This window comes from Ursus americanus, chromosome 18 (genome assembly GCF_024610735.1).
Source record: "Ursus americanus isolate L20-20 chromosome 18, mUrsAme1.1.p, whole genome shotgun sequence".
NCBI classification, from domain to species: Eukaryota; Metazoa; Chordata; class Mammalia; order Carnivora; family Ursidae; genus Ursus; species Ursus americanus.
The window spans coordinates 12,858,323-12,884,099 of NC_142144.1; the positions used below are offsets into that span (position 1 = coordinate 12,858,323).

The following is a 25,777-nucleotide window of genomic DNA, read 5'->3' on the forward strand; positions in this document are numbered from 1 at the left end:
CGGCAGCCACGGCAGGGAGGCCAGCGGCCTCACTTTCCTTTTATAGCCAAGGAAACGGAGATTCAGAGAAGCTTCACGCCTTGCCTAAGGCCATGGAAGGCAGCCTTTTCCAGGCCCACAAGGCCGTGTGAGAGGCTCTGAGGCGGGACAGCAGGGGGAGGGAAGCAGCTGCCCACACTCCTGCAGATCAGAATGTTCCAGGCCCCCTCCACCCAGGGCCCCCAGTGCGTGCGCACACAGCGTCACAGCATCCAGAACGTCTGCCCCGGAGCCCAGGCTCCGGCTCCACAGCCTGGAAAGAGGCCACTGACGCCGGGTCTGGAAATGACGCTCCCGTCTCAGTGCCCTCACCCGCTGCGGGTGAAGGGGCATTTGCGGAAAGGGGAAGGGGCCAGGGCCTCGGCAGAGAGGGGACTTTCAGTGCGGGGGGGCAAAGAGCCCTTGGCTTGGGGGCCAGCCAGGAGACGTTTGCCCACATTCCACGTTCTTGACCTGAAAAAAAAATACGGAAGAACGTTGTACAATTTCCATAGGCTTCCTTTAAAAACGGTGTTTAAAGGGTTTCAATTCCTGTAATATATCTGGAAAATTTACTTTCAGGAAAATCCACTCTCCAAGGACACTAGGTAAAATGCAAACCCCACATGAAAAAGACACTCAGCCCATCTGGGCTTCATGTTGTCGCTAACGGTTTTAAAAAATTACGCAATAGAGATGTGTATTATATACACACACACATAAATGCACATAGGGCATGAATGCAGAGATATGGTTAACACAAACACAACCAGCACAAAGGTATACAGTCGTGTGCACTCTCCCTCCACCCCGCCCCTCAATTCTCCAGTCCCTCCCCAGAGACAACTATGGTGCCTGGGTTTTGTACGTTCTTTCAAAGACGGAACGTGCCTATACAAGAATTCTTGGGCGTGTGTGTCTACCCCTTTTCCTCTCTTTTATACGCTGATCTGCACTCTGCTTCTACCACTGGACGTTATTTCTTGGACACTGTTGTTTGACACCGACATGGAGGCGGGCCTCAGTTTCTTAACAGCGTCAGGGCATGCCTTTATACGACGCACTAGAGCTCCCTACAATACCGTGCTTTGCTGCACTGGTCCCCAGTGAGGCGTTCCGACTGTCCCCGGCTTTCTGTTACCGCACGCTGGGACTGTTCTTGTCGCCCGTCTTTATGTACCCGTCTGCTCTACCTAAGAGGATGAAATACCAGGTCGAAGGAGACGTGCATTTTAAATCGCAATCGATACATTGTCCAAGTGGCCTCCCAAGAAACCAGACCAACTTTCCGTCCGTTCCCCCAGCAGTGCGTGAGAGGGTCAGATCCCCCATCCTCCCCAACAGAGCGTAGTATCAAAATGCCAACCTTTGCCAATGGATGGGCGAAAATCATGGCCTTGTCTGATCGCCTGATTAGAGATTTCACTTCTGTTTCTCTCATCACGAATGAGGTTGAGAGTCGTCTTTACCTTTTCCTTTTCAACGAACTGGTTGCTCATGCTCTTTGCCCGTGTCTCTACTGGGCTTTTTCTTGTGGACTTGTAGCATCTCGCTGCAGATGAAAAGAATTGGCCTTTTGTCGTATTTTTGCAAAATATGTGCTCTATATGGGCCATTTTTCGGCAGCCAACTGTCTGCCTCCAACACATTCTCCGCAGGCTGCCAGAGTGGCCTTCCTGAAATGCCAATCTGATCACGTCATCCTCCGAGCTCAAGGTAGAAGACAGCTTTCCACCACCGGATCCAGCTCAAACTCTTCACCTGGTTTGGGAGGGTCTCTGTGTGGGGTCCAGCTTTCCCCAGCCCTGGCCACAGGGCCACCATGTGCAACAGTCAAGGTTGCGCACGGCGCAGGGGGCAAGGACACATGAAGGGGAACCCAGGGCGCCCCCTACAGGCAAACAAGGGGGCTGCCTGAGAGCCGCTACCCTGTACCTACCTGACCTCAGCATTCACCAGATTTTTGCCATTCCCCACACGCCCTGTGCACTTCCATTCCTCCCTGGCTTCATCCGTGCTCTTCCTTCTGCCCCTGTGCCCTTCCTCCCCTGTGGGCCTGGGGAGCTTCCTCCTCCAGGTGCTGATGGTCGCCGCCTCCGTGGCGGGTGGGCTCACCCTCCCCTGGGGCCCCACACCCTCCCTTTACCCCTTTAACCCAGGTCAATGTGAATCTCTCTCTAGGGCAGCGCTGTGCTCGCTGACGTCTGAATTCCACGGCCAGCCAGGGCCCAGAGGAGGAAATGTGTGTGGAATGAATGCATGAGCGAATGAATGAACAAAGGCAGTCTCTGACTGCCGGACTTGGGGGGCATGAAGCGGGGTGCAGGCCCAGGACCTCCTCAGCCTTTCAGCCTACTGTGAAGTCGTGCGTCTACCCAATAGGTTGTTCTTTTGCATAAATATCCATTAAACACTTTGCAAAATGCAAATTTAAAAAAAAAATGCAGCGACCGGTTCTTCCAAGGTAATTATAGTCTGCCCTGCGTCTGCAGTGAAGGCCTTTCATTTAGTAGGTCTAGTGCTCTTTTCAGATAATAAATAAAGGCCCATTCAGGAAGCACGTTCTCCTCCCTCCCCTAGTTTCCCCAAAGGGGCATCGTAGGTGGACGCAGGAGGCGCCAGCTGGGCACAGGGGAGGAGGTGGGGCGTCAGGGACCCTTCTGGTCTGTCGTGGCCGGTGGGTGGGCCGCAGGTGCTCCAGCAGCTCCTTCTCCCCAGACCCCAAACACCTGCTCAGGGCCCCGTCCAGGCCAGCTCTCCTGCCAGTCCCTGCTCTGATGGGGGCTGTGCCCCCAGCCCTGCCTCCGTCACCCCCTGGGCGCCTGCAGGGCCCCCTGCAGCTCTGCCCTCCGTCTGCCATCAGTCCTCCCCCTGCGTCCTGGGGAACCTTCAAAAACAGAAGTCGGATACGGGTCCTCCCAGCTGCACTTTCCTCCATGGTCCCTGCCTGGCCCCTGGAGCCCCTCTGGCCCCTGTGCCCTGCAGCTCACGGTGTCTGTGCCTCCGGCAGCCCCACTGGGCCTGCTCAGCCGTCAGAGGCCAAGTCTCTCTGCTCCCTTTCCTTCCTGCCTCTACTCGGTGGCCGCTGAGGACTTTCTGTGAGCTGACACAGGCCGGGCCCTGGGGACACAGTGGCCACAGGAGCAAAACCAGACGAAGCAGCCTGCCTGCTGTGAAGGGCAGGACAGGAGGGAGCTAAATACAGATGGCTGGGCAGGGGGAGAAGCAGGGGCGAGGAGGATGAGGCAGGGCGAGCCTGGCAGGGGGAGGCCAGGCCCTGCAGCCTCTGCTGGCCCATTGAAGATGTCTTCTTTGCCACCGAAGAGTGTTCAGATGGGCTTGTATTTTCAAATAAGCAAGGGTTGAATTTGGTGGGTGGTGTATGAGTGCGAGAGGCTGGCTGGGAGGGAGGCCGGTGTCCAGGCAAAGGGGACGGCGGCTGTAACCTGGCCGTGGCTCTGGAGACACGGGGCACAGACTCCACGAAGCTTGTAGGAGGCAACACGGGTGGGACCTCCCATGGCAGGTGCTTAATGGCTGCCTTACGTCCCTCTGAGAGGGCAGGGCCTGGGCCAACCTGTTGGCATGTCCCAGCACACAGCTCAGCACACAGCAGGTGGCATGTTCTGGGAATGAATGAATGAACAACAGGTGGGAGAGGAAATGCTGAACGAATGAAGGATTTAACACACAGGGAAACTGACACGCTAAGTCGAGGGCTGGGGTGTCACCTGGGGGAGCCGGTGACCACCCCGGGCTGGGCCAGACCCCGCTGCAGGGCCAGGAGGGAGGCCACAGGCTGTCTGCCCAGGCCCTGGGGCTGCGTGGAAACCCCGGCTCTTCCCACCTGCTCACAAGGACCCGTCCTCTCCCCGCTCACCCCCAGGCGGGAACATGCATGGTCCCAGTAAATAAATCTGGACCACTTTTCAGCATCGTTTACTGTCCCCAGGAAGGTTGGGTCACGTGGCATCCAGCAGCAGCCCATTAGCTGACAGGCTGAAGCATATCATATTGAATTCCACGGCCCGCAGAGCCCGCGAGACCCCGTGCTGCTCTGAAATCTGGAACGCAAGTGTGCTGCTTATTTCCCATCATGAACACGAGCCCCCTCCTCTTGCCAGGACCCGTTTTCCAAACTCCCCCCCCCCCCCCGCCACCCCGAGAAGCAGGTGGGGGAGGGTCCGGAACTCACTCCTTATCTACAAGGTTGAAAACAAGAGGGTCCGACATTCAGGGGAGCATGGGGGGGGCAGGCACGGGGCGCTGGGGGCTGAACTTGGGTGCTGCTCCCAGGGAGATGATCTCCAGGCATCGTGCTGTCCTCCGTCTTGCCCTCTGCCCACTGCCCTGGGTCTGTTGGCTCGTCGCCCTGTCCCTGGCTTCCCTGGCCCTCGCCCCTACCATAGAAGGACCTAGAGGCAGGCCGGCCAGGGGCTCAGCCCCCCGAGCTCACAACCTGGCTGTAGTCCAGTATGCATGCCTGTGCCGCACCTCCAGGGGCCCGAGGGCCTGGGCTGCTGCCTTCAGCACCTGCCAAACACAGGCCACAGCTCTGCACCGGCTAAGATGGGGGACACAGCCACGTGGGCGTGCCAGCCACACCTGGACAGAGCCACACATGGAGACACACCCGCAGATACCCGCTCCCGTCCCAGCGTGTGCGATACACTTAGCCCGCAGCGACACACGGCACAGCCCTCACAGCCGATATACCCGATACTCACACACACACACATAGTCACATACACACCTCTACGTCCATTTTTGATTTTGAAGCAGCAGATAAACTTTGCTTTTTATTGGAGGATAATTGACATACACGATCCTATTAGTCTCGGGTGTACATCACAGCGATTCGATATTTTTAGACAATATGAAATGATCCCCTGGATAAGGCTAGTTGCCATCTGTCACCATACAAAGTTATTACAATATTATTGACTATATTCCCCATGTTGTACATTACATCCCCATAAACCTTTGTCATTAATTCCTACTTCCGTTGCCCTGTGGTCAAGAAATAGGACTCTTCCTTTTTTGAACCTACTCTGTGCCCAGCACTATGTCAGGTGCTAATTATACACACTTGAATAAATGTGGACTCCAGAGCCTAATAATGGAGAAGAAAAATCCACACGGACAATTCGATGCATGTACGGCAGAGGGAATGCCAGGACGTCTTTTCTTTAATATATCATATATTTTTTTCTACGTGGTTTGATTCCTTTTTTTTGTTAGTTACCTAACCATCTCTGGGCAAAAGAAAAAAATAGATATTTCAGTATCACACCCATTTGCTTTTCGTGAATCATTAGATCGATCCCATATTCCATATCCTCATTTATTGCCATTTGTATTCCTTCTTTGCAACTTGCTATTTCATATCTTTGCCTGTTTTTCTGCTGGGATAATTGTTTAATTTTTCAAATTTCCAGTTATTTGTCTTTTGCAATATTCCTGGATAACACTCGAAGCCAATATTCTGGGATGAAGCATGACTTTGACTTCCAAGCACACGCGTTCTGGGTTTTGCTCTTGGCATGATACTCTTTACCCCCAAGTTTTTGTCTCCGAGCTGCTCCTACCCCTTGGCGGCACACTGCTGGGGATCGATGAAGCATTACATGAATTACCTGAGCGCTCATCCCGGACGGCTGCAGCGCTTGCTCAAACCTGACACGCTAAGGCTTGGGGCACTGTGGGAGCAATGCAGGACTCGCCCTTGCCCTGGGGAGAGGACAGTCTGCGAGGGAATCTCCCTGAGAATCTGCATTCCAGGGTGGCAGGCTCAGCCAGTCCCTCCACGTGGTCCTTGCCTGTGCCCCCCTCCCACTGGGGGGCCGGGATGAGGAGCAGCCCTGCCTCCCTCCTGCAGGTGTCTTTCTCTTCTGCTCAGCCTGCCTGCCGGATGCGGGAGCCCCCAGGGCACCTGCTAAACTCCAGATTCCATGAAATCACAGGCATACGTGCCAACTCCTGACACCTGAAAGGCGAATAGGTATGTCTGTGTGCCCACGATGAATGTATATTTTCACTGTAAGTGTATGTGTATACATACACACATATTTATACACGCACACAGAATCACATTTATTCATCTGTTTCCTGGTTCTGCCTGCTGAAAAGGTTCTAGTAGCGCTCAGATCTCAGTCTGTAATTCCAGCCCCCAGGCTTACTCCGTCGCTGGAGGAAGCGGAGTAGGTACAAGGTAAACCTGCACCTCTTATGATGCTAGCAATTAGGAAACGGTCAGAAAAGACATTGACGGTGTCACCAGGACGTGGGCCCCTGTGCGAAGGGGCTCCCTGTGGCCAAATCTGGGACAGTTTGAGCGCCAAAATAATTAAGTAATGAATTATAAACCCTAAAAATAGGACTCTGTGTGTGCAGATACTGATAATAAATAAATACCCGAGGAGAAGGGAACTCCTTGTTAGCAGCAAAATTCTGAGAGTCAACTGGTAAGGGAAGAGGGTGCTAGAATTAGAAAATCATCTTTTGCCACCATGCTAGTAAAGGCTGAATCCATCAAGAATCATTAATGGTTGCTAAATCGAGGGGGACATTCTGAGGAATAGCAGGATGTTTGCATGGTCTCAAAATGTCTTCCCATAGACCACTTATTAGTTGCAACCAAGACAGGAAAAAAAACAACAACAGGAATTACACGATGGAGAAATAGGACCACACTTTGATCAGATGGTCGAAATTAACATCACCAGCGAGGGACAGATGAGTACCGTGTGCCCTCAGATGGGTTACGCTGAGAAGGACACAATATGCTCCCTGCAGTATTTTGGCCCAGAATGAATAACCAGAAACTAGTCACAAGGAAACATCAGACAAATTGCAACATTATATTTCTATTAAAGAAAGGGGGAGGGGCAATCGTTGGCTGCAATCTTCCAAAACTCAATGCCGTAAGATAGAGAAAAGCCATAGAAATATTCCAGATTAACAGAGGTTGAAGAGACGCGACCCCTAAATGCAGTCTCTGACCTCGACTGGATCCTGTGCTGGACAGAAAAATACTGTAAAAGAACATTGCTGGTTCAACAGAGAAGATGGGAATGTGATGTCGGATTCCAGCTTGGACCAACGTGAAATTGACTGGGGTTGGTAACTATCCTGTGATTACACAACAGAGAATTTCTAATCTTAGTGAATGCATGCTGACGTTCTTAGGGGTAAAGGACCATGACGTATGTCACTTATCTTCAAAGAGTTCAGAAAAAACATCGTGGGGGCGTGGGGGGAGGAGAAAGAGACCAAATGATAAGGCAAATGGGGTAACAGCGTTAATAGGAGAATCTGAGTGTTCTTTGCACTGTTGATTTTAGCAAATTCACTGTAAGTGTGAATTCTTTCCAGATCGGAAGGTTTAAAAAAAAAAAAAAAGAACTGCAGATGCTGGGGCTTGAAATTATAGATAATGTGCAAGCATAATCATTAAAAAGCGAAAAGAAAGAAAAGAGAGAAGGAAGGAAGGAAGGAAGGAAGGCAGGCAGACAGGGACAGCTTAATAAAAGAATTACATCTGTTGTGAATCGGTGTCCATGATATACTGACGCGTGAGAAAAGCAAACCGTCCATCGGTAGGTAGCGTGATTGCATTTTTGTCTTAAAAATGTTAGTTTGTGGGGCGCCTGGGTGGCACAGCGGTTGGGCGTCTGCCTTCGGCTCAGGACATGATCCCGGCGTTATGGGATCGAGCCCCACATCAGGCTTCTCCGCTATGAGCCTGCTTCTTCCTCTCCCACTCCCCCTGCTTGTGTTCCCTCTCTCGTCGGCTGTCTCTATCTCTGTCGAATAAATAAATAAAATCTTTTAAAAAAATGTTAGTTTGTATGCGCAGGAGTAAAATCCATCAGAGACCTCGATCAACCGTTCACAAAAGATTTCCAGAGAGAAGGGGATTTGTGAAGGAGGGAATCTTTTAACTTTATATGTTTCTGTTCGTTGTTTTTCACAGGTGTCAGGAAAATTTGTGAAAGATTTTCAAAATAGGGAACAAGGATTACCGGGGCTCCTGGCCCCAGAAACTGCTTTTCATTGTCCTTGAGTTACTTTACAGCTCCGTGAATCGCAAAACCCTGATTAAAAGGCATGTGATTTGGGGGCCTGGGTGGCTCCGTGGGTTAAACGTCTGCCTCTGGCTCAGGTCATGATCCTGGGGTCCTGAGATCAAGCCCCACATTGGGCTCCATACTCTGTGGGGAGCCTGCTTCTCCCTCTGCCTCTCTCTCTCTCTCTCTCTCTGTCTCTCATGAATAAATAAATAAAATCTTTTTTTAAAAAAAGGCACGTGATTCTTATCCCTATTTGTAGAAGTACAAATACATCGTGTCCAGTGGAATGCACTGTGGATAGACTAGTTTCGCATCTATTTGTAACATTTGTTCAGCATTTGTGATTTCCTAGATAAATGTGGCTCTTTAAATTCTCCGAGTGGGTTGTGACAACTGGCAGGTTTCCTCATTAATTAATAAGTTAAAAAATGCTAAACATAAGGTTCATTTTATATTTGTGTGAGAGCCACGGTTTCCTCATTTTAATAAAACGTATCTTTTAACACCAGCATTTGTTACTTTCATCACTAAAGGTAAAATCTAGAAACATTTTAAAAGAAAAGCAGTCCAGGATTCCCCAGAGAGCTAAATCAGAATCACAGGGAGAGCCCCTCCCTTCCAACCGCAGGGCTGGATTCCCCGATGGGCAGGAAGCCCAACTTCATGTACCAGCAAAGTGTGAACACCACCAAGTGTGGGCCCCCTGGGAACCCTACCCAGCCTTCCCCAGGGATCCTGTCCCCCAGGTGAGTGGGGCTCCCGGCCCCCTCGTTGTCACTGACCCAGAATCACTGGCTAACGGGGAGCGCGTGGCCAAAATCAGACCACTATCCTCTGGGGGAGGGATTCTTTCTGTTTCTCACCGGCTGGGCCTCTCAGAGAGCGAGACATCCTGGTTAATTTGTTTTCTGGACGTTTCAAGGATATATAAAAACAAAGAAATGCCAAAAGAGAGTCACAAAAATAGCAATAAATTTTAAACATTTATGTTGCATACATGAATGTTTTAATACAAATTTAATAAAGAGTGCCGCATAATTGCGCTGTTCATCAGAGAGTAAGTCCAGGAGCTGGTGCGCTGGGGGGTGTGTTCTGGGGACAGGACCTCTTCCCCTTGCCGGGGTCTGGTCACCGCCCAGACTGTGGGGGACAACCTCACTGGGAAGTCCTGGTGTGAGCTTCCCCGCCACCTGCCTCTCCCGGAAGCCACGGGCCCCCTCTGTTCACAGACCCCAATGGGTGTCCGGAGAAGCAGTTTCAATGTCGTCTATTTATTGCGTATGTAGACACTTGACTGAATTGTCATCATTTTGGGCTGATTTCCAGTGAAATTCTAAGACAGCCCCGCCTTCCGCCTCCTCTCGCCCAGTGGTTAGAGCTAACTGCTGGCATTTCGCCCCTGACACGCGGGGGTCCCACATCCGAGCCTCGCTTCTTACCCATTGGGAAGGTCTCTCATGGTTTACTCTTCGTGGTGATTAATGCTGGCTGTTGGCTTGAGGTAGTCTTTTTTTTTTTTAATGTGTTTTCATTACAAAAGCAAAAAATAAGTTCAGAAAATACTGATAAGCACAGAGAGAAAAGGAGAAATACAAGTCCTCTCCACCTCGTGGTCCGTGTTTTGTGAATAGCTTGGCGTATGTCCTTAATAACAGTAATTTTTACCTTAAGATATTATGGGAATGGGTATTATTCCTCCCAGAACAGGTAGCGTTTATTTCTGCGTCAGCACCTGCGAAAGGACCGGGGCGACAAACAGCATCTCTGCAGACAGTTACAGAGACGGTCGGCCCCACTTCCGAGTCGGGGCCATCGAGACCGAGCGCATTTGCCCCAAGTCCCCCAGGCTCACACGGCTCACCGCAGACACTAAGACGGAAGCCCAGCATCCCTCACACTCAGGCTCAAGCCCTGACTTACCCTCCACTGTCTCTTAATCCAGATTTGCTTTTGCAAATAGATTTTAAAAACCAAACTCCAATCCTCCTGGACACACGGTCCTGTTATCAGCTTTTACACCTAATAGAGTATTAACAGCTCTCATCATCCCTTGTCATTCTGTGGATTTAACGGCTGTACAGCCTTTTATTACATGGATATGTTTTCCTTGTTCTTAAATGGCTCCAGGTCAAAACAAGCAATGAGGACCGGTTGCAAAATATTGACACAATAGTAGGAGTATGGAGTCGAAAGCGCCCGTCCTCCTGTCCCATCCTGCTGAGCCCCCTTCGTCAGAGGAAGTCATCACTGGATAGGAGCACGTTTGCTTCTATGGCTCAGCCGTGTCACTCACTGTGTAATTTGTTTTCCTTGAAAGGCTTGGGGGCGTGCGGTTCTACTTCCTGCCGTCTGCACGCAGTATATCGTGACCACCATTCCAGATCCATCCGTCCTTTTTCATGCACGAGCATCAAGAAGTCATGTCTGGCTCCTGGCGTCAGCAACGGGGTGGAAAAGTCCAGAGCTCCATTTTGGACACACGGAACCTGATGCCAAGCGGGCGATGCTAAGTGGGCACGTGGCCCTGTGAACGTGGGGCGCAGAGAGAAGTGGAGCTGGGGGTAAAACCGTGGGGGTTAGCGAGAAAAGCCACGGGTATGTAAATCCGTGGCTGTGGTCCCTGCAGGTGCAGAAAGGGCATGTGCTCTCCAGTTCACCCCGGGCCCCACCTGATGCTCGGGCTGACAGTCATCCCAGGTGGGCCCGCGTCGGTCACTCACACTGCCTGCCCGGTCACGGGGCCTTTGAGCGTCACATTGTCAGGGAATATGCAGAAAAATCATCCAACTTTGGAATTAAGGCAGAAGAGGCCAGCTTGTCATTCCAGTGTCCCTTAGAGTATTGGGGTTTGGGTGTTTTTTTTTTTAACTTTTATTCTTTTTTTTCTTTCTTCTTTAGAGAGAGACAGAGAGAGAGAGAGAGCCCACGTGCATGCATGAGTGGGAGAGGGGCAGAAGGAGGGGAAGGGAGACTTTCTTTTTTAAGTATTTTTATGTATTTATTTTTGTGAGAGAGAGAGCACATGAGTTGCAGGGGGAGTGGCAGAGAGAAAAGAAGGCTGCCCACTGAGCAGGGAGCCTGATGCGGGACTCCATCCAGAACCCCCAGATCATGAGCACTGAACCACCCAGGCACGGGGGAGAGGGACTCAAGCAGGCTCCATGCTCAAGGCCAGGGCACATGGGGCTCAACCCCGACCTGAGCAGAAATTGAGCGGGACACCCGACAAACGGGGCCGCCCAGGCGCCCCTGGAGTACTGTCTAGGAGGCCTGGCCCCAGGACTCTTCCATCACCAGGGGGTATGCATTTCATTTGCCTTGCTGTCTGCTCTTTACGGATGCCTGCTGCGTGGGAAGTTCCACACTGACTTGTCGATTTGGGGCAGGAAAGAGGCAACCCCGCTGCCGACGATTGTACAGGCCTGCAGGGCATTCGCCAGTCTTGACTGTGGCTAGACGGTGCTGACGGGTCTTCCTGTGACGTCACCACTTCTCACTGGGACCTCTCACCACCACCCCCCACCAGGACGGCGCAGCAGCGGCAGTCCGTCTCCACCGTCTGGGGCCACGGCTCCCCAGCAGCTCCTCGTTTAGGCCCGTGGACTCGGCCGCCCCCTCCTTCCTCGGGGCTCCTGGCCGAAGCCAGCGGATCCGCAGGGCTCTGGCCCCGCTGGGGAGCCTCTCGCTGCCTGCAAGGGGCCGTCCTCGGCTGCTGTGCCGCCTTCTTTCAGCCCGGACACAGGCAGCTTCCTCTGCTCCGGGGAACTTGCTTTATTATTCCTTGCTCATTTCCATCCTTGCCTCTACTCCTTTTGCTCCTTCAGGAGTTCCCTGTAGTCGGATGTTGGGACAGGCTGGATCGAACTTCTAGATTTTCTTCCTCTCTCGGTCCCATTCTCTGCTTGTGTATTTTGTTGTACTTTCTGGAAGAATACCTCCACTTTGTATTCCATCGCTTCTACTGCATATTCTGTTTTTGTAAAGAATCTAATATATTGTTCCAGAAGCCTGGGTGGCTCAGTCAGTTAAGCGTCTACCTTCGGCTCAGGTCACAATCCCAGGGTCCTGGCATCGAGCCCTGCATCAGGCTCCCTGCTCAGGGGGCAGTCTGCTTCTCCCTCTCCCTCTGCCTGCCACTCCCCATGCTTGTACGCTGTCAAATAAATAAATAAAATCTTCAAAAAAAAATTAAAAATAAATAAAAATAAAATGTTAAAATCTAAAAAACAAAAAAAGAAACTAATAGTTCTTTCTTGATCTTGGTTTCTTTTTCATGATACCCTGTTCTTGTTTTAGCTCCATGATGATATTACAGTTTGGGGTTATTATTTTTTTTTTTAAATGACCTTCTCTTTCCTGCATTTTCTCTATTTCCTGTTTCCTTTCTTGGGCTGACTGGTTTAGTCTCTCTTTCACATTAGAAGCTTTGTTTCTTTTCTTCTCCTCCCTTCCTTCCTCCTTCCCTCCCTTCTTTCCTTCCTTTTTTCTTGAGCTGTTACATTCACAAATGGGGGGCCTTTATTGCCACATTGAAACAAAGGCCCAGAGAAATTCATATCTAGTTCTTTTTACTCACTGGAAGCTTTCCTCACTGTCTGGGGCGTGGGGGGTGGGGTTCCCTGCTGTCCACGCTGCACATGTGCACCCCCACAGGACATGTTGATCGCTGGGTGTCATTATGGGATGCTGGGACCACGATGCAATCTTTGCATTGGGGAAGCATCTGGAGGTCTTTTCTCCAAAGCCAGTTTTCCAAAGAATGTTCCAGTCGGCTGCCTTGGGGTAGGGCTCCGGGCATTCTGCGAGCAGTGCAGGCCCCTGCGGGGCAAGCACTACTGGGGGCACAAGCTCACTTTACCCAGCCACCTGCTCGCAGACCTACACCTCACAGAGCCCTCTGCTCTGCCTGCTGTCCCCAGGGCTGGAGCATACCTGGTTTGATTCCTCCAGAGAATAAATGTCCAGTTCCTTCCAAGGAGATGAGACGATAAAGAGAAATTTCCTGGCTCTGCAGGGCAGGGGAGGAGGCTGGGGTCTGGTTCTCCTGTTTCCCCCACCTGGTGCCCTGGCTTAACCCCATCACGCTGGAACCTCCCACTCCCGAGCCTCTCAGGTGGGGCGGCTCAGCGTACCCCGTTTGTCTGTCCCCCTCCTCAGCTCCCAACTGCCAAGGCTCTTCCAATTCTCCTGTTTACTGGGGTCTCCTCCCACATTCAGCGCTGATAGTCTTTCCAGTCCTTCTCCATCAGGCTGGCAGTGTCTGGGGAGTTAAAGAGAGAAATGTGTGCGGTCAATATGCTTTATTTAATGAGAAGACATTTCTTTTTTTTTTTTTTTAAGATTTTATTTATTTATTCGACAGAGAGAGAGACAGCCAGTGAGAGAGGGAACACAAGCAGAGGGAGTGGTAGAGGAAGAAGCAGGCTCACAGGGAGGAACCCGATGTGGGGCTCGATCCCACAACGCGGGATCATGCCCTGAGCTGAAGGCAGACGCTTAACTGCTGTGCCACCCAGGCGCCCCGAGAAGACATTTCTTTAAAAATCTAATTCTATTGATTCAATATTTATTTTTTTGAACTTCCCGATGGTAGCTTTTTCTTTTTCCTGATTAAACATTTATTAGTGATTTCTAGTTTTATTGCTTCAAGGCACAGAATGCGGCTCCAGCTGTGTCTTTGGGCAACTTTCTGAGGATCTCATGTCTCAATATATAGTCGACTGTGGGTAATGTTCCAAGCATGCTCAGAAAAAAGGTAGGCTCTCCAGGGCAAGAGCAAGGTATCCCTGCTTATTAAACATTATCAATTATTAAAAGCCTTGGGGTTCTTATTGTCTCCTTGATCTGTAATAAACTAATAGCGGTGGTGTGTTCGTCTCAAAGGTAATTGTATTTCTGCTGATTTCTTCCTTCGCGTTTCCAGTTTTTGCTTCCTCTGATACTCCTTAACGCACACACGGAGGTTCACGGCTTTCGTGCTTTGTTGCAGGTGCCCTCTGCCAACGTGCTTTCTGGCTCGTATCATAGCCACTTCCTTGCGTCCTATGGTGTTTACGTGGCGCTGCGCAGCAGAGGGATGGTGGTCCTTGACCTTGAGGACCAAGGACAGAGGTGCGGAAGCTGGGGGAGGGGGGCATGGGTTTGGCAACGAGGTGCTAGAGGTGCGGGAGGTGAAGCCGGGTGATGCTGGGCTGGAGGAAGAGAGGAGGTGAGGAGGTGGAGATGGGGTCCCCTGGGCAGCACACCTTAAAGAAGGTTGGCTGGAGGCGAGAAAACCCAGCCCGGAGCAGGTGAGCAGCTCCGGGGCTGTGGGAAAGAGCCCCGGGGCTGCAGTTTTAGGCGTGGGGAAGGCAGCAAGGGTGAGAGTAGGGCCCTGGCCAGGGGCTGCCTCGGGAAGGAAGGCTGGGGCTGCGGGCTGTGAGCGCTGGGAGTGAGCCCGGGAAGGTCGGAGGGTCAACAGGGGAGCCTTGTCCCAGTGGGGCAGGAGGACGGCCCTCTGGGCAGGCAGGGCGTCGGGCTGGGAGATGGGAGGAGGCGCAAGGCTGGCTAACCCACAGCGAACAAGGGAGCGACACAGGAACCCACAGGGGCTCGGTGCGAAGGGGGGTGTTTTCTTCTGCTGTGCGCAGTCACCCAGAGAGCAAAGGCCGTGGGTAGACTCAGGGCTGATGTGATCAAAGAATATTGTCAAAAGGGGGCCAAGGAAGGAGACCACAGGGCTTACGCTGGGTGGGGAAGGCAGCAAAGACGCAGCAAAGACGCCCAGGAAGGAAGGGGGTCTAAGGCCGGAGGACTCATGTAGACTACGGGGAGGGGTGGATACAGGGACGGGGTCCTCACGGGAGACTAGAGGCTGAGAGTCAGAGGCCGGGGGGCTGTGGTGACCCGGCTGAGGGTAGGAGGGGCAAAGTCGGAGGGGCGCTAGGCAGGCAGGTGAAGGTGCGGGGCAGGGGAGGGGGCTACCGTTTCCTTGTGGCCGAGCTGTGAGCAGCATGGGTTTGGGGAGCACGAGGCAGCCTCTCCCCCACCGGAACCCCCTGGGTTTGGAGGCACCCCAGGGCTGAGAGGAACACGGGCAGGCTGGTGCGGTGGACAGTGATGTGTGTCTGTCCTACATTGTGCCACGCTGCTCTCGAACCAGCCCTCCCATCGTCTCCAAGGACAAGCACAGGCCTTCCCCTGGGCTCTCTCTCTGGGAATGCTGGACAGCAGGGGTCCGAGTCCCTGGCAGGAGCCAGAGATGCATGTGCAAGTGACAGACGGAGGTCTCCATCGGGGATCTGATGAGACACATCCCTGCCCCCTGTCGTATCTGGGCCCTGTGCCTGTGTCCCTTCTGAGGCGCTGGACTGAAGTCTGGACGTGCCCCCTCTCAGCTCTGTATCAACAGGACGGCCCCCTTAGGGTTACTGGGCGGTGCTGGCTCCTGCTGAGTCGACCCCCGGCTGCAAGGCCCCCGTGCATGGGAGCAGCCAAAGGGGTTGGGGAGCTGCTTTGTTCCAGAGGCCCTGGGGGGGGGGGGCTTGCAAATGGGTCTGACTCGTGAGACCCCAGGAGTTGGGGTCTCCCAGGCATTTGAAGCTTGGTTTGGCCCCCTCAGCCTTGACCTGCTGGTGACAGAGACCGAACTCTCGCCCCTACCCCGGAGCCAGATTTTAGAGACTGGAAGGCATTTGACGCAGAGCCTGGCAGAAGATGGTGCCTGCTGCAGGAAGTGCGAGAGCCACACCATCCCCCCGGGGCTGGGGGACCCCAAGAGCTCCCTTTGGAGCTTATCTGATGGGAAGGGCCCTGAAGAAGGCCCTGCTCCACTCCCAAGGCCGAAGGACCCCACTCAGCCTGCTGGCGGAGGCAGTCCCAGGTCACTGGGTGAGCCGAGGCCACCACTCCCCCCATTCTAGGGGTATCCCCTGTCCACGACTGCCACCGGGGTGAACCCTGTCCTGCTGCCCCTTGGTAAAGGACAACATAGGCCCACAACTCAGGAGTCACCCCTGGAAAATCTCCCGAGACACAGCTGAATCGAGGCGAGTCAGGCTTAAAATAGCTAAATAAATCTTTAATATTTCTAATTGCAAATGTACAGAAATTGCACAGCCACACGTCTTAGAACACCGACAACTTTCTCTGTACATTATTACATGGTTAAAGTCGCAGCTGGAAGGAGGAGCTCCAGCCAAGACTCCAACGTTTGCATCTTTTTTTTCACATACTTACAAAAGGGGGAGCAAGGAGGTGGTGTGGGGCTGGGGGCGGCTTTGGGGCCGAAGGTGTAGAAAAGAGGGGCTGTTTCCCTGGACAGCCTGCCTTCCGCAAATGGGCGGGTGGCAGAGAGAGAGGCGTACCCCGGGGCAGATGCTCTGTGAGGGGGGCGGTGTGTGGAGCTCTGGCCTTGGTTCCCCACCCCCCTTCTCTGGGCAGTTGGAAAAGTCTTCACTTATAGGAAGTTTGGCAGTTTCCTTCACCCTCAACATAAGTTAAGCAAAAAGTCAGGCCTCTCTGTGTTGACAGGGGAGCAGGAGAGCTGTCGCCAGCAGTCCGGGCCTGGGGCCCCGGGGACCTGGGACCTTATCTTCCCACAGCAGGGCCTGCCTTCCCTCACTCCCTCCACCTCTGGCCCCCCGGCCAACTGGCCCAACACTGGGACGCAGGTCCTGTGTGGCCTGGACAGGAGGCCCTTTGTGGTCCAGTCAGGGCGCACGTCCCCAGCAGCCCGCCCAGGCCGCGTGCCGCACAGCCAGCAAGCACATCCCGCGGGTAGGGAAAGTCCCCAACACCCACTCCCCAAACCTCTTCCTCCTGCCCAATACTGTTCTCTAGAATAAAAAATAAAATACACACCATCGGAGAGCAGCGGTCCCGGGCAGCCCTCGGCAGCCCCAGGACTAAAGGACTATGTACAACCATTAGCTGAAATAGTTACATTACAGTCGAACACCAAGAACATTTACAAAAATTGTCAGACTTGCAATTCAGATAAAAATCTGTGAAGAGTCTGTACACTTTTACAGTTTTTGCACTAAGTAGATAAGGCTCTCGGCCGGAGAGCTCACAACCCACGCCAGGGGCCGCCAGCACCAGCCCTGCGCGGGCCTCCTGCACCCTGCCGTCCGGGCCGGGCCCGGGAACCTCCCCCATATTGCTAAGAGGCGCTCAGTCCGAGGTTGCTCTAGAGGCATCGAGGCATCGGTGGGAGAGGGGTGGGGGGAGGAGGGGAGGAGACCGAACCAGAGGACGTCATTGGGGCCGGGCCCTGCCTGTGAGGCCGCGAGTGGGGGCAGGGCCACAGCCCCCATGGCCTTCCTTCCTGAGGTCTGTGACCCTCGGGGGCTGCCCTCTCCTCACCGGCCAATCTCCGGCCTCACTGAACTGCAGGCAGCATCTAGGAGCCCCTCCCCGGGAATGGGCCAGGATGGGGTGCTACGTGGTCTGGGCGACCCTTCCCGCACTCCCCGACCCAGTGGGCTCTGTGGTGACCTCGGCCCCCCGCAGCAGCAGGCCACCGGCCCCAGGGGCGGGAAGGGCTCAGTGCTCTTTCCGAGGGTCTCAGCTCCCCGAGACTGAGGCTGAGGCAGAGGGGGCGGCTCCTGCGAATCGCCCAGCCCCGGCTCCGTTGCCCTGGCTCCGCTGCGGGGCGAACGCCCAGCTCTCGCCGGAGATTACCCAGGGCTGGGGGTGGGAACAGGGAGGGACCGAGACAGACCCAAGCTCCTGCCCACCTGTCCCGCAAGGGGCGGGGAGCGCGGAGGGCTGAGAAGCCACAGAACAGCCTAGAGCTGGGGAAAACCGGCCCCAGCCGGGCCCCTCTCCTGTCTGCAGCGCCTGGGTCCTCGGCCGGGGCCCCGGGAAGGGTGAGGAGGAGGCCGGCCGCACACACGGGGCCTGGTGCAGGCCGCTGCTGTCTTGGAGAGGGAGCAAGTCTAACATCCTCCAGGGCCGCTATTTCCCATGCAGTGCGCACGCTCAATTTAAAAGGCCCCTGTGTTCCAGCAAGCGAGCAAGCGGGCTTTTGTTTCTAATGCATACTGTGAAAGGAAAAAAAATCACAGTTATCCACCTTCTCAGGGCCTGCTGGCATTAGACTTTCTTTTCACCATCCATCAGGGAGTATCAGCCATTCTCTCAGGGTGAGCACCAGCTGGCCCCTCCCTGCAGGGCCACCACGGCCTGGTGCGCTGGCCCAGGGGGAAGGGCGGGTACCAGGCACGGTGCCATCTGGGCCAACTCCGCCCAGATCTTTGGCTTTAGGGAGCCCCGGAGTGTCAGCCTGGGCCCAGGTGGCAAGTGAGGGAGGCTCTGGATCCTCCCCATGGAGATGAGGGCCCAGAAAAGCGAGCCAGGATCCTCACTGGGTCTATTTGGTAACACAAATCAGAAAGGGGGGGTGGGGAATCTGGGGACAGGTGCAGGAGGGAGACCTCGGTTCCTCACAGCCAGGAAGGGTTCCCGGACAGGCCGCATGCAGTGGCAGGTGCTCAGGGTGGAGCCCTGCGGAGGACAGGAACTCCGACGGCTCCATCCTTCCCACCCTCTCCCTGCCTGCCAACCAGCCGATCAGCCCCTGGAATGGAGGGCCAAGTCCCCCAGGACAGGGGCCTGGGCCCCCACCTCTTCAATCCTCCACCTCTGCAGGGGCTCCCTCCCTAGGGAGGGCGTGGGGGGTACATGCACCTGGCCAGGTCAAGAAAGAAAGGTGACACACACCAAATTCAATAACCAACAGAGACATATTTTGGCAGCCCCCTGCTCCCCCCAGGCTGTCCCACCCCACCGTGTGCAGTCTCTTTGGCCTGCACCGAACTCGCTTCTTGGGCCAGAAGAGAGGGGAGCGGGCCCCCGCTGCGTCAGTCTGTCGAGGCTCCCTCCGTGGCACCTCCTGGACCGCAGGTGGAGGGAAGGGGGGGGCCTGGGCCTCCCGCCCCCGTGCTGGGGCTCCCCAGGCTGAGGCCGGCCCCGGGCCACCACAGTCCTCCCTCCTTGGGCAGGTTAACAATGGCTGCTGTTTCGGAACTCGCCGTTCTCAGTGATCTGCAATTTGGTGGGGTTGGTGGGGGAGACGCCGTTACGGGCCTGCATGCTGTACCTCTCTTTCAGCTGCGTCAGGGCGCTCATGAGGCGGGCGTTGGCGGCGTCCAGGGAGGCGATGCGCTTCTCCTGGGGGCAAAGAGGGCATTAGCTGGGACCAGAGTGGGGGCCGTACCAGGACAGGGTCTCCCCGGGACTGTGTGTGCCCATCAGGGGTGCTGGGAGGAGACGTGGGGAGGACCGGGAGTCCACGGCGTGTGAGGGACTTGAAAGGCGCTGAGGTTGTGGGGCCGCAGGCGGGCCGGGGAGGAGGCTGTGGGAACAGGTGGCCTCAACGCCATGGCCGAGACCTCCTCGAGCCTGCCTTCCTGGGTCTCTCACATCACTGCTTCTCCCCAAACAGCAGCCTAGTGCTGTTGGCCATCAGCCAGCCGCCTGAGCGCCAAGGGTACAAGGTGTGTGTTCTCGCTCGTGTGTGTGTGTGTGTGTGTGTGTGTGTGTGTGTGTGTGTAACGCAGAGGTCCCAGCTCCTGGCTGGTCCATGCTGTTTATAATCTGAGCAAGGCCTGGACCTATTCCTGGGTGAGTGAGGGGAAAGGAATGCAAGGAAGGAGAATGAGGCCAGAGTCTCTTACGTGCCTCCTCTCTCAATGCAGCCGGGAAGCCACAGCATCTGCCCAGGCTGCTGTCACCCCTCCCCAAAGCTTCCACTCTTTGGTCAGTACCCTTGGTGAAAGATGGTACCCACCAAGGTGCCCGAGTAGGGAAGGAGTTGTCCCACCCTTTTTGTAGCCTGTCCTAGTGAGCTTATGGTCCACTGAGACCTCCAAGCCTGACTTCTCAGATCAGAGATCCTGGCCTCCTATTCCTCCTCAGCTTTTACAGTGGGGGTATGACTGAGGATTTAGAGATGTCAAAGTCACCCCCCTCCTTACCCCAGGTCCTTTAACACCTAGGGGTGACCAAAGGGCCAGAACCCACCTGGGCATCAATGATCTTCTGTTTGGAGTCTACAGCTGCTTGCATCTCAGCATGGTCCTTCTTCAGCTCCTCCTCCACTGACATCAACCTGTGACCAGACACAAGGACAGTCAAGCTGGCACTTGAGGAAGCAGCTGAGGAGGTGGGGTGGGGCGTGTGGGAAGAAGCCATCACACCTGCACAGAGGGCACATACTAGGAGAGCCCCTCCACCTGGGCTCCAACCACTGGCATGAGATCTGCTTCTTCCTTATACTTCGCCTGCTCCAGACTCTGTTCCCAAATCCCCCAGAAGCCCTTGGAGCTGCCCATTTCCTGATGTTCTTCCAGGAGCCAAGGTGGGTGGGAGTTAGATCTTCACCACCTCCCAGAACAAGGCAGGGGGTGTAACGTCAGAAGATTTGTGGCATGAGCGGGAGGGTGAAACCCCGAAGAGCTCTATGGCTTTCTCCACCCACTCGGCATTCACCAGGGCGATGCCATGATGCGCCCGGCACTGGACGTAGCGACATAAATAAGTAGAGATCTCCATCACTCAAAAAGTTACCAGGCAACGGGATCTAGACAGGCAGACAGTGGCCATACCCTGCATGGGAGGCCATGGGAACAGAGAACAGGAAGGTAGGTAACTGTCCTAGAAGGTGGGGTGGGCAAGGTCTGAAGATGCCGTCATGATTAAGGAAGACGGGAGGAACACCGTCGGCAGAAGCTCAGAGCTAAAGCATGTGTGTATCTGTCACCAGCTGCTCCTTCCCCGAAATCCCTCCTGGCCTTACCTCGCGGGTCCTTCATGCACCTGTCAATCACAGCAGCTCATACCCACCCTTCTGATGCTCTTCCATTAGTTTCTGGACCCCACACTCTCTGGGCTTGCCTCCTAGCTGGCAGGCCACCTCTCCGCAGAGGCCTGTCTTGCCTGCCCCCAGCATGTCAGGGCTCCGCGGGGGTCTGTCCCAGCCTGTTGTTCTTGTTTTCCACACTCTTCTCAGGCAAGCTCGCCTGCTCCCAAGGCTTCATGCCCATCACTGCACAACTTCTCCAGGCCAGCAGGGCAGTCCCCTAACCCCTGGGTGGGTACTGAGCCCCTGACACTGAAGGTGCATGGGGAGGTCAACGGTGCTATGGCAAGTAGCCACAGGGCCCTTGTGAGAATTCAATGGGATCAGCAGTCAGAGGGCACTGGTCAGGAGGAAGGGGGGAGGGGCCACGCCAAGGGGGGGTTCCTTGTCACAGGAAGATCAGACATTGAGTAAAGCCTGTAAGAAGTGGAGAGGGAGGACCAGGGAGCAGAGGGGCATTGGATGGTGTCGATCCAAAAGGAAATCACACTAGGGGAGAGAGACTTGTGCTTCCGGTTGGTGGGAAAACAGAGACCAGATTTACCTTCCTGCCATCAAACAATGACAATAAGAAACTAGAAAACCAAATGAAATATATGAAAAAATGGTTTCCTGACACTGAACAACAGGCAGTGTGTCCTAAGAAAAGGGAACACACAAGCTGAGACCTGCTCACTGCCTGGAGTGTCCAGGCCAAACCGAAGAAGGGCAGTAACGTCATGGAGTTGAGGAGACCCAGGGAAGCAGTGCCCGAGGAGAGGAAGACACAGAGAGAACTCCACGTATCTCCTGAAAGTTCCCTTTGAGTCTTTGGCTGGGGACGGGTCTGCAGGCCTGTGAGAACACACCAGGCTGGGGCAGGAACCACTGAAACATGAAAACAAAACAACTCCAGGTAGAGCTTATACCCTACCTGGCAGAGTGGAAAGACATACTAACACAGAGACATAAAGCAGAATCCCCAGAAAGAAATTGCCTCGGCAGTGGAGCCAGATTAGGCTGGATTAAAGGCTGTTCAGACTCACCCCAACCAAGCTTAAACGTAAGCCTCTGAAGAATCAAACTCATTCCAAATAACCTCATCGTGTCCCAGAACAAAGCCTCAAAAATATTTAAAAGAACACAAAACATCCCGCACCTACATAAAAGTCACAATGTCTGGCATCCAACCAAAAATCACCAAACATAAGAGAAGTAGAAAAACAGAACTGATAACCAATGAAAATTAAAAAAACAAAAACAAACAAACAAAAAACCCTCAGAAACGTCACAGATGACGGAATCAGTAGACACTTTTGAAGCAACTATTGTAAACATATGCCACATGTTTGAGAAAACAGAAGAAAGCATAAGCATGATGAGAAGAGAAATGGACAGAATTTAATCCAAGCTGAAAGTCTGAAGGTGAAAAATATAATATCTGAAATGAAATGAAAAAAGTACTAGGTAGGATTAATAGCAGATTAGACACTGAAGAAGAAATGATTATTCATCTTGCAGACATAGGAACAGAAATTATCCAAGATACAACAGGAAAAAAAAAAAAGTAAAAGAAGGACACAACAGAGCGTCAGTGCAATGTGGGACACTATGAAGCAGCCTACCGTATGTGTGATGGGATTCTCGGAAGAGAGACTGGGGAGGCAGGACGGCATACCTACAGATCCAAGAGCTCAAACCTGAGAAACTTGAAGAAAACCACGCCAAGGATCATCATAATCAAATTATTGGCAATCAGTGATTACAAAAAAAATCTTAAAAACAGTCAGAGAATAAAGATATTGTAAGTACAAAGGAACAAAAGTAATGACAGAATCCCTACTATTACAGCCTGACAGTGAGGGCCCAAGTGGGCCCACTGCCTGTTTCTGTCAATAGCCACACCACACACATAGTTCTGCTAAAACAGCAGAGTTGAACACTTAAAAGAGGCCAAATGGCCTGCAAAGCCTAAAGTATTTAATATCTGTCCCTTTAGGGGAAGCTTCCAACTCTTAACCTAAAGTGACAACAGAGATACAGCTAATAAGCCAATAAAAGAGATAAAGTGCAATCATAAAAATGCTCAGTCCAAAAGAGTACAGGAAAAAAGGGAACAGATGGTACGAATAGAAAACAGCAGCAAGATAAGAGATTTAAACATAATTATATTGATAACTACATTAAATGTAAATGGTCTAAACACTCCAGTTAAAAGGCAGAAACTGCCAGATTAGATAAAAAGCAAGAACCGACAACAAGGTGTCTATAAAAGAAACTCATTTATATAGAAAGACACAGATAGGTTAAAAGTGTAAGGATAGGAAAGGACCTACCTGGCTAATACTAATCAAAATAAAGTTGGGACACCTGTAATCAACATCAAACAAAGTAGATTTCAGAGCAAAGAATATTATGCGGGATAAAGAAGGTGATTTGATAATAATAAAGAGGTTAGTTCATCACCAGCACGTAACAATCCTAGATGCGGATGCATAGTTTCAGTGTACATAAAGCAAAAACAAGAGAAAAGAGAAATACAGAAATCCATAATTATGATTAAAAATGTCAATATCCTTTTCTTAGTAACTGATAGAACTACTGTAAACAAGTAGACAAAAAAACTAATAATATAGAAGGATTCAAACAATGCTATCAACCAAATTGACAACTAACATTTCCATTAGGGAGGAAATACAGAGGGATGGGTTAGTAGAAATAAATGTGTTAGGAAAGCCACTGAACTCAGAGACCACGCACCCTTCAGAGAAGAGATACGAAGAGGCGGTGGTTAGTTTGAGAAGCATTTCCATCCTTGGAACCACACAAAGTGAGCCGAGAACAGAGCTGGCGGTCAAGTGAGCAGTGGATTTCCAGTCACCCCAGTTATAGGCCCTCTACTCACACTAACCATTTTACAACGAACAAACCCACAGGGAAGCGAAGCAAACAATAATTAGGACAGAGAAACAGCCAGCCTAAAGAGAAAGAACCTGGAAAGGGTTTCTGTAGTGGACGAAGCATGAGGCCAGGTGGGGAAACTTCCTGGCTATGGCACACCTGCTGGACCTGTCCGGATGACAGACTCTTGTACCGTGCATACAAGCAAGCTGTAAAACCCACACTGTCTCCTCTTCTCCCTGGTATTATTGTCACAAAGAGGTGAGCTTCAGGACCGGGACACCACGGGAGGGCCGGGATGCTACACCTTCACCGTACGCCCTGCCTACAGACGTGCAGGAGGCCGGACCCACGCCGCCCGTGGGTGGAGACAGAGACAGAGAACGAGAGAGACACACACCACAGCATGTGACATCCAAGCCAACAACAGAGATAAGAGTCAGCAACAAGGCTCATGGTCCCCTGGAAATCTTTCCTGGATAACCCACAGGCACCTTAAAACTCAACAGATCCCAAACTGGCATGGCTGGGACACCTAAACTCCCGAAGATGCCCATCGCAGCAACTGGTACCAAGACACCCAGATGCTCTTGGTAGAAATCTGGGGGTTATTCTGCCTCCTTCTCCTTCACCCACTGAATGTAACTGACACTTATCCCTCCTTTTCCTGCCCTGAACTGGGTCCTCATTATGTCTCCGGGCACCTCCAATCCTAGCTCCCCTGACCGTGCTTACCAAGTGAAGAGGACTCCTTACAGGGGTCACAGGCCCTGTGTGAGCTGGCCTTGGTTGACCTCGCTTCTGTCTGGCCCAACTGTGCATTCTACCATCAACGCACTACACGAGGGCTCCCCATGCTCCAGGCTGCCTCCCAGCTCTGGGCCTGTGCCACTATGTCTCCGCTGCTCGGGACACTGTCCTCCTTCCTCCTGCCACTCTTGGCTCCTCCTGCAGCTGCTCAGTCCTTCCTTCGATCAGGAGGGCAGTGCACAGGGCTGCCCACTGTGTGTGTGTGTGTGTGTGTGTGTGTGTGTGTGTGTGTGTGTGTGAGAGAGGGGGGACCAGCACTGCCCAGAGCAGGAAAAGGCTGCCCTCACCTGCTGATGATGCCCTTCATCTGGATGTCCTTGTCTTCCTGCTGCCGCCGCAGCCGCTCCTCACCCTCCTCCAGCCGTGCCTGGTACTCCAGCACCAGCTTCTGTGTCGTCTCCTCCTGGCACTTGAACAGGGTCTCGTACTCCTCCAGCTTCTTGGTAGAGATTCGCAACTTGTCCTGCAGCACCGCCAGGTCCTGCCAGGAGGGCAGCGTGCCACGGGCACAGCACCCAGGACAGAGAGCACAGCCTGGTGAGTCCGGGCAGGAGCACAGCGTGGGAGGGAACCCAGCTCGGAATGTACCAGGTTCTTCACCACCTCAGCCCACTACGCACAGTGAGGAGACGCCCTCAGAGGCCAGCCAGAAGGGCCAGGGTGAGACTCCAAGCCTGTCCCCATCCGGGGCTCTCTCCCCTCCAACCTCCCACCCCTGCAGCCTGACCTTACAGCTATGAAAGACTCAAACACAAATCTCAGAAGTAAGGGTTTAACCAGGGCACTGAGTTTTTATAATAAACAAATGCTAAAAACACTCTTGGATATATTAAGATCTGATAGCGCCCTGAGAGACAGGGACTCTATAGGACAGGAAACTGAGGCCCAGGAGGCAAGGTGACCCAGTCCCATGGAGAGTAACTGACCAGTGGGGTGAGATCCTAGCCTCCACTTGACCCTAAAGCAAGGCTGGTGTGGGGAAGTGAGGGGGAGAGAGAGGTTAAAGGTAAGGTGGGGCTGACGCTAGAATCAAGAGTTTGGGGGCCAGGGTGCTGTGACAATATGGGATTGGGGAGGCAGGAAGAGCCTCTCTCCTGGAGTCCTAGGCAATGGAGGCCTAATTCAGTTCAGCAAATGACTTCCCAAAGGTTAG

General features: G+C 53.2%; 1 protein-coding gene across 12 annotated transcripts in view; it reads right to left on the bottom strand.

Annotated features, from left to right (window-relative positions):
• Nucleotides 1-10,931: 10,931 nt before the first annotated feature.
• Nucleotides 10,932-25,777, bottom strand: part of DAB2IP (DAB2 interacting protein) — a 191,437-nt gene continuing 176,591 nt past the window's right edge. For 10 of the 12 annotated variants that reach the window (XM_087869398.1, XM_045791026.2, XM_045791023.2 and 7 more), the window contains 4 exons: nt 24,912-25,105; nt 20,097-20,184; nt 19,174-19,244; nt 10,932-13,350 (listed from right to left, as the gene is read on the bottom strand). In XM_087869398.1, the coding sequence (XP_087725524.1) occupies nt 13,200-13,350; nt 19,174-19,244; nt 20,097-20,184; nt 24,912-25,105 (504 nt within the window). In that variant the 3' untranslated portion in view covers nt 10,932-13,199. Of the gene's footprint in view, nt 13,351-16,128; nt 19,245-20,096; nt 20,185-24,911; nt 25,106-25,777 lie in introns of those variants that run through there. The other 2 variants (XM_045791028.2, XM_045791024.2) reach the window with 2 other exon arrangements.